An 8,705-nucleotide genomic window follows, 5' to 3' on the forward strand; every position below is an offset into this window, starting at 1 on the left:
TACTGTAGATATGGAATAGATAGATAGAAAGATAAATAATAGATAGATATATGATAGATAATAGATAGATAGATGATAGGTAGATCGATAGATAGATATGGGATAGATAGATAGATAGATAGATAATAGATATATATGAGATAGATAGATAGATAGATAGATTGATACTGTAGATATGGAATAGATAGATAGAAAGATAAATAATAGATAGATAGATGATAGATAGATGATAGATACAGTAATAGATAGATAGATAGATAGATAGATAGATAGATAGATAGATAGAGTATGTAATAATATTACTTTGCAACTTTTAATTATTATGAGATAATCTTGAAATATTACTTTTTGCACATTTTGGGACATTGTGACATCACATGCAAACTGTCATAGCTTGATCCTGTAGATTGTAAGCCTCTCCCTTCCGTCCTAGTCTGTGATTGTTAGCTGGTTCATCGTAATAAGTATCTATATAAAATAAGGATAGTAATAGAGTACACTGCATTTTATCCCACTGGAGTCAATGGGGAGAGATCCCACCTAACACCACAGCTCCCAGCACACAGGTCCCCTGTGCACCTCCCACCTACTGTGCAGACTCTGAAGCAGATTGAGGAGAGTCAGATTTGCAGGTTCTCAAAAAAACAGAAAAATACAAAAATATTCAAAGTATTAAGGACAAAACTCCATAGCCAGGGAACTCCCTCATAAAGAGTGCCATTAAATATCTGCAATAATCAGCGCACTGACTATTATGACAGCACGCACAGTGTGGATTTTATAATTTACAGTCCAATATCATTAAGCATGGAGAATAAAGAAGCATACAGTGATCATTTATCCATTTAGCCATGGACTTCACTGGTTTAGGCAGTAATGGAAGTTGTTAAGTGAACATACATGTAATAATGGCCGGTAATATTGTGACACCTGGAATAATACTGTATTATCCTCCCAATATAATGTCAGGTAGCCATGCAAGGTGCAGGTAATGGCCCGGCTGGCTTCATCCTCTGTCCTGTTATTTGGGGGACATGCTGGTGTAATGGCACATCTTGTAGAATCAGAATGGGACTCAACACACAGAAAACTTGGTGACCTTCTGCATCACTCTCTCTCCTGGTTTCCTGTATGAATGACATGGCAGACAATAGCCGTATGGGTGTACTAGAGGAGCACACCTTGGTTAGGCGGTGTCCATACAAGTGCGCCCCACCTTCTATTCAGATCATGTAAGTAAGCGCTGGCCGCATTCACATGTTACTGCTGGAGTGATATTGTTAGGAAATATGATGACTTATGTTACTAATATCAGAAGTGGAATGTAAACCTTCTAGGCCAGAAAGTTCCATTTAGAAGAAGCTGCTAGGCCCCAATGCTGCAGACTCTGTATCAGGGTCTCCCACCTATCACAGGCGGCTCCAGTAGTGGGGGCCACTGCAGCCTCCCTGCTGCTGCACCCCTGGGCAAAATGCAATGTCAGCACTTTATGGCAAGAAAACCTTGCCATAAATATCTATAAATGCTATCAATGCCATGGTAATATGTCCCAGGCCTAACCAGATCTACAAATGAAATTGGCAGATACCAGAGTCATCAAACATAGTGACGCTTGTCATAAACCAGAATCATAGAAGCCAGTTACATTGTATTTTTCTATTTACGTATTTTACTATTTCACTTTGTATTCTACTATTTAAGCATTTTACTATTTCACTATGTGTTGTACTATTTATGTATTTTACTATTTCATGATGTATTGTAATATTTATTTTACTATTTCACGATGTATTGTACTATTTACGTATTTTACTATTTCATGATGTATTGTACTATTTATGTATTTTACTATTTCACTATGTATTGTACTATTTATGTATTTTACTATTTCACTATGTATTGTATTATTTAAGTATTTTACTATTTCACTATGTATTGCACTATCTTTTACTATTTCACTATGTCTTGTGCTATATTTTACTATTTCACTATGTATTGTGCTATATTTTACTATTTCACTATGTATTGTGCTATATTTTACTATTTCACTATGTATTGCACTATTTATGTATTTTACTATTTCACTATGTATTGTATTATTTAAGTATTTTACTATTTCACTATGTATTGCACTATAATTTACTATTTCACTATGTATTTTACTATATTTTACTATTTCACTATGTATTGCACTATAATTTACTATTTCACTATGTATTTTACTATATTTTACTATTTCACTATGTATTTTACCATATTTTACTATTTCACTATGCATTGCACTATATTTTACTATTTCACTATGTATTGTGCTGTATTTTACTATTTCACTATGTATTGCACTATATTTTACTATTTCACTATGTATTGCACTATATTTTACTATTTCACTATGTATTGCACTATAATTTACTATTTCACTATGTATTTTACTATATTTTACTATTTCACTATGTATTTTACTATATTTTACTATTTCACTATGTATTGCACTGTATTTTACTATTTCACTATGTATTGTGCTGTATTTTACTATTTCACTATGTATTGCACTATATTTTACTATTTCACTATGTATTGCACTATATTTTACTATTTCACTATGCATTGCACTATATTTTACTATTTCACTATATATTTTAATATATTTTACTATTTCACTATGAATTGTGCTGTATTTTACTATTTCACTATGTATTGCAGTATATTTTACTATTTCACTATGTATTGTGCTGTATTTTACTATTTCACTATGTATTGCACTATATTTTACTATTTCACTATGTATTGTACTAAATTTTACTATATCACTGTCTTGTGCTATATTTTACTATTTCACTATGTATTGTACTATATTTTACTATTTCACTATGTATTGCACTATATTTTACTATTTCACTATGTATTGCACTATATTTTACTATTTCACTATGCATTGCACTATATTTTACTATTTCACTATGTATTTTAATATATTTTACTATTTCACTATGTATTGCACTATATTTTACTATTTCACTATGTATTTTACTATATTTTACTATTTCACTATGTATTATGCTGTATTTTACTATTTCACTATGTATTGCAGTATATTTTACTATTTCCCTATGTATTGTGCTATATTTTACTATTTCACTGTCTTGTGCTATATTTTACTATATTTTGTGCTATATTTTACTATTTCACTATGTATTGCACTGTATTTTACTATTTCCCTATGTATTGTGCTATATTTTACTATTTCACTATCTTGTGCTATATTTTACTATATTTTGTGCTATATTTTACTATTTCACTATGTATTGCACCGTGTTTTACTATTTCCCTATGTATTGTGCTATATTTTACTATTTCACTGTCTTGTGCTATATTTTACTATATTTTGTGCTATATTTTACTATTTCACTATGTATTGCACTGTATTTTACTATTTCACTATGTATTGCACTATATTTTACCATTTCACTATGTATTGTGCTATATTTTACTATTTCACTATGTATTGTGCTATATTTTACTATATCACTATGTTTTCTGCTATATTTTACTATTTCACTATGTATTGCACCGTATTTTACTATTTCCCTATGTATTGTGCTATATTTTACTATTTCACTGTCTTGTGCTATATTTTACTATATTTTGTGCTATATTTTACTATTTCACTATGTATTGTGCTATATTTTACTATATCACTATGTTTTGTGCTATATTTTACTATTTCACTATGTATTGTGCTATATTTTACTATTTCACTATGTTTTATGCTATATTTTACTATTTCACTATGTTTTGTGCTATATTTTACTATTTCACTATGTATTGTGCTATATTTTACTATTTCACTATGTCTTGTGCTATATTTTACTATTTCACTATGTCTTGTGCTATATTTTACTATTTCACTATGTATTGTGCTATATTTTACTATATCACTATGTTTTGTGCTATATTTTACTATTTCACTATGTCTTGTGCTATATTTTACTATTTCACTATGTCTTGTGCTATATTTTACTATTTCACTGTCTTGTGCCTTATTTTACTATTTTGCTATGTATTGTACCATTTAAGTATTTTGCTATTTAATTTCTATCTAAAAAAGAGGTGAACTGGAGTTGAGGGGAGGTCTGCACGATAAAAAATATTAATAGAAAATAATAATAAAAAGTGAACTAATCAGTATTCTTTGACGCACAAGTTTGCTAAGGTGTCATCAAATAACTAGGTGCCATAGAGAAAGAGGAGGAAGTAGAAGCCTTACATGGGCTCAGTATGTGGAGGTGGAAAGCAAATCATCTGCCAGCACTCACAGCCCCACACATGCAGCAGCAGCACAGCAGGATGCACAGGAGCTGTGACTCCCCTGCATTAGGCAGCAGGTACAGTAGGACTGATGTGACTCCCCTGCATTAGGCAGCAGGTAGGACTGATGTGACTCCCCTGCATTAGGCAGCAGGTAGGACTGATGTGACTCCCCTGCATTAGGCAGCAGGTAGGACTGATGTGACTCCCCTGCATTAGGCAGCAGGTAGGACTGATGTGACTCCCCTGCATTAGGCAGCAGGTAGGACTGATGTGACTCCCCTGCATTAGGCAGCAGGTAGGACTGATGTGACTCCCCTGCATTAGGCAGCAGGTAGGACTGATGTGACTCCCCTGCATTAGGCAGCAGGTAGGACTGATGTGACTCCCCTGCATTAGGCAGCAGGTAGAACTGATGTGACTCCCCTGCATTAGGCAGCAGGTAGGACTGATGTGACTCCCCTGCATTAGGCAGCAGGTAGGACTGATGTGACTCCCCTGCATTAGGCAGCAGGTAGGACTGATGTGACTCCCCTGCATTAGGCAGCAGGTAGGACAGATGTGACTCCCCTGCATTAGGCAGCAGGTAGGACAGATGTGACTCCCCTGCATTAGGCAGCAGGTAGGACTGATGTGACTCCCCTGCATTAGGCAGCAGGTAGGACTGATGTGACTCCCCTGCATTAGGCAGCAGGTAGGACTGATGTGACTCCCCTGCATTAGGCAGCAGGTAGGACTGATGTGACTCCCCTGCATTAGGCAGCAGGTAGGACTGATGTGACTCCCCTGCATTAGGCAGCAGATAGGACTGATGTGACTCCCCTGCATTAGGCAGCAGGTAGGACTGATGTGACTCCCCTGCATTAGGCAGCAGGTAGAACTGATGTGACTCCCCTGCATTAGGCAGCAGGTAGGACTGATGTGACTCCCCTGCATTAGGCAGCAGGTAGGACTGATGTGACTCCCCTGCATTAGGCAGCAGGTAGGACTGATGTGACTCCCCTGCATTAGGCAGCAGGTAGGACAGATGTGACTCCCCTGCATTAGGCAGCAGGTAGGACAGATGTGACTCCCCTGCATTAGGCAGCAGGTAGGACTGATGTGACTCCCCTGCATTAGGCAGCAGGTAGGACTGATGTGACTCCCCTGCATTAGGCAGCAGGTAGGACTGATGTGACTCCCCTGCATTAGGCAGCAGGTAGGACAGATGTGACTCCCCTGCATTAGGCAGCAGGTAGGACTGATGTGACTCCCCTGCATTAGGCAGCAGGTAGGACTGATGTGACTCCCCTGCATTAGGCAGCAGGTAGGACTGATGTGACTCCCCTGCATTAGGCAGCAGGTAGGACAGATGTGACTCCCCTGCATTAGGCAGCAGGTAGGACTGATGTGACTCCCCTGCATTAGGCAGCAGGTAGAACTGATGTGACTCCCCTGCATTAGGCAGCAGGTAGGACTGATGTGACTCCCCTGCATTAGGCAGCAGGTAGGACTGATGTGACTCCCCTGCATTAGGCAGCAGGTAGGACTGATGTGACTCCCCTGCATTAGGCAGCAGGTAGGACAGATGTGACTCCCCTGCATTAGGCAGCAGGTAGGACTGATGTGACTCCCCTGCATTAGGCAGCAGGTAGGACTGATGTGACTCCCCTGCATTAGGCAGCAGGTAGGACTGATGTGACTCCCCTGCATTAGGCAGCAGGTAGGACAGATGTGACTCCCCTGCATTAGGCAGCAGGTAGGTCTGATGTGACTCAGAAACATGCTATATCCAGTTAACCAGACTTGCATTTCTACAGTGGATTTGACCATTTCTTTCTGTCTGGAGCCTATTGATTTCTTGCTGCACTGAGGCACTGATCTTCTGGATAATAATACTATTAACATTACTACAAATCAGAAAGATATACAGTGAAGCAGAGGTAATTGATCTATCAGTGAGATGTATGCTAGGTGCACATAAATGGAGCTAGGAGATTTCCAGTGGAATCATTTGTGCATGTTTAGATGAGGCTACAGCCAAGAAGTGGAAAGGATGATCATAAACTAACTAGCTCCTACCTGATCAGGAGGGCTTCTTACTTCCAGGTCTAACTCTAACAACTCATTTCTCCCTGTACCTCCTACTGATGTGACAGCTTTTCTGACAGGGCTTACATGCAATGACAGTGCTGCCTTCATGCATTGCCCCACATAGGGATTCTAGGAAACTGAGCACATTTCTGCACTGATTTGGTACCAGGAATGCTAGAATCAGACTGTTACCCAGGTGCTAGTGTGAGTCCATGAACTACAGGACACAGTAGTAGAGGCCACAAGGTAGGTAAAGTGCATGTTATTAGAGCAGGTAAAGTAAAGCTGAAACCTAAACTGTAGCAGCATCAAGTCAAGCTATGCAGGAGACCAGACACTGAGAGTCCTGTCATCACATCTGTGCCTGGGGAATTGGACTATCAAGCAATTGAGATTTATTATCTAAATGGTCTTAAAGCCATATCTGTGAGGAGTCAAGTCGAATGAAATCACAGTCAGCCTTTTAAAGCTTCCCACAATCACCCATCCCCCATCTCTGGATGATATCTCCCAGCAATAGAGGGATCCATAATAACACAGCATGGAAATCACGTCTATAAACTTTGGACTGTATATATGTATATATATATATATATGTTCCCATGTACAGTAGGCAAGGGAGGTACATACATTTCAGTGATGTTGGCAGCATGGGAGATGTTCTTCAGCACTGGGAAAGCTCCAATCCCAGGCGTCTTATCACAGGAGATCCTGGAGGAATCACAAGTGCAGGAATGAGGACAGGCCAATGCCCTCCAAAATAAACCAAGGAAAATCCAGCAGGTGTAGCACCACATTGGCATCACAATGGGTCCATGCCCCCCTTTCCTAAGGCCCATGATAGCTTCCAGCTCCCACCGACCCTGTAGAAGAGCAGGCAGATCCCCTAGACCCCCAGTGCTGGATGCAGGAGCTCCTCGTAACACTCAGTCCTTAGAGGGTACAGGGGGGCATAATCCTCAGGAGCAGCCTTGGGGTTAGGTGATATGAAGCATCCTTAGAGCCGGCTGCACCGGTACATGCACTGGATGCTGCTGCGGCTTCTATGGTGATGGTCCAGGACAGACGATGCTGCTGCTTCTTCTGTGGTAATGGTCCAGGACAGACGATGCTGCTGATGCGCTTCCTCTAGAGCTCCCTCTGGAAGAAAAGGACACAGATAAGGAAGGACACATCTAATCTGCTCACATAGGTCTACCCATCAAGATGAGCCAGCAGTAGACTATACACATCCATCACCCCAGTCTTCCCAAATACCTATCCATCAGCATAGACCAAGTAACAAGCCATGCCAGATCTAATACCTACTACCCAAGCAGAATCAGCTACAACACACTGTCCATACACCCCATGTACATATTAATCAGCTGCCAATCCAACTCCCTCCCCCATGCACAGCACCAGCAAGATAAGCAAGCAGATAGCAATCTACTGGATACATAATCAGCAAATTAAAGTACACCCCTGACTCATCATCACCACACATAGAGCATTATTCACTGGTCCAGCAGCAATCCACTCACCATATTTCCCAGCTCTTCCATAGCATCAGTCATCCATGCTGATCTATGCCAGCTCCTCTATGCTCTCCTGCCTAGCAGCTCTTGTGTGATCAGCCACTAGCTGCAGATCAGTCCTGCCCAACACTTCTGTGCCATCCACAGTCACCAGATGATCAGCACCAGCAGAAATGAGGAGAGCATAGGGGGGAAGCTCCTACCTGCAGTGATCCCAGCTGATGAGAGCTGGCCCCAGAGATGGCCAGATTGCTCTGCACTGACTGTGCTAGGGATCCAGCCTCAGCTTCTTACACACTGTCTCTCCAGTGCTAATAATAAGTAGTGCTTCTCCCTCCCATCCCCATGCCAATAGCTGGGGAAGAACAAGTGACGTGAGCAGTGACTCAGGCTAATTCTCCTAGAGCCCAAAGGAGCAAGACAAAGCAACAAGAGGGTAGACCAGTGGGGGTCTGTCTCCACCAAGACACCATGATGCCCTGCACACATCAGAGCCTTATACATGCCTGCTAGATGGGATCCATGTTCTGCTCATGGGCTGCCAGTACAGGGGACGTGATGGGAATGCAGAGCCCCAATGCTGTTTACCTGGCTGCAATGAATATGCACATTAGAGGCTGCACACTGCATAGGCATTTACATTGATCTCACAGAAATAGCCCCATCAGAAGGATCTGCTACTAAATCATGTATATTTCAGAATCAATCATTTATGATTTAAAGGGCTTGAAGTGCTCAGCATGCGATCAGTGACATGTCAGATGTGAAGCCATGGATGCTGCTGCAATCACAGGCAGATGGATCAGA

The 8,705-nt window shown here is 40.4% G+C and overlaps 1 protein-coding gene across 5 annotated transcripts in view; it reads right to left on the reverse strand.

The window, feature by feature from the left end:
* NTRK2 (neurotrophic receptor tyrosine kinase 2) overlaps window positions 1–8,234 on the reverse strand; it is a 468,765-nt gene extending 460,531 nt beyond the window's left edge. For 3 of the 5 annotated variants that reach the window (XM_073546015.1, XM_073546014.1, XM_073546009.1), the window contains exons 1-2: window positions 8,102–8,233; window positions 7,012–7,521 (exon numbers count right to left, since the gene is read on the reverse strand). In XM_073546015.1, coding sequence (XP_073402116.1) covers window positions 7,012–7,220 — 209 coding nt within the window. In that variant the 5' untranslated portion in view covers window positions 7,221–7,521; window positions 8,102–8,233. The other 2 variants (XM_073546013.1, XM_073546010.1) reach the window with 2 other exon arrangements.
* Window positions 8,235–8,705: the final 471 nt, after the last annotated feature.

The sequence above is a fragment of the Dendrobates tinctorius genome, unplaced genomic scaffold, assembly GCF_039654945.1.
Source record: "Dendrobates tinctorius isolate UK_male_01 unplaced genomic scaffold, ASM3965494v1 ptg000144l, whole genome shotgun sequence".
Lineage (NCBI taxonomy): Eukaryota > Metazoa > Chordata > Amphibia > Anura > Dendrobatidae > Dendrobates > Dendrobates tinctorius.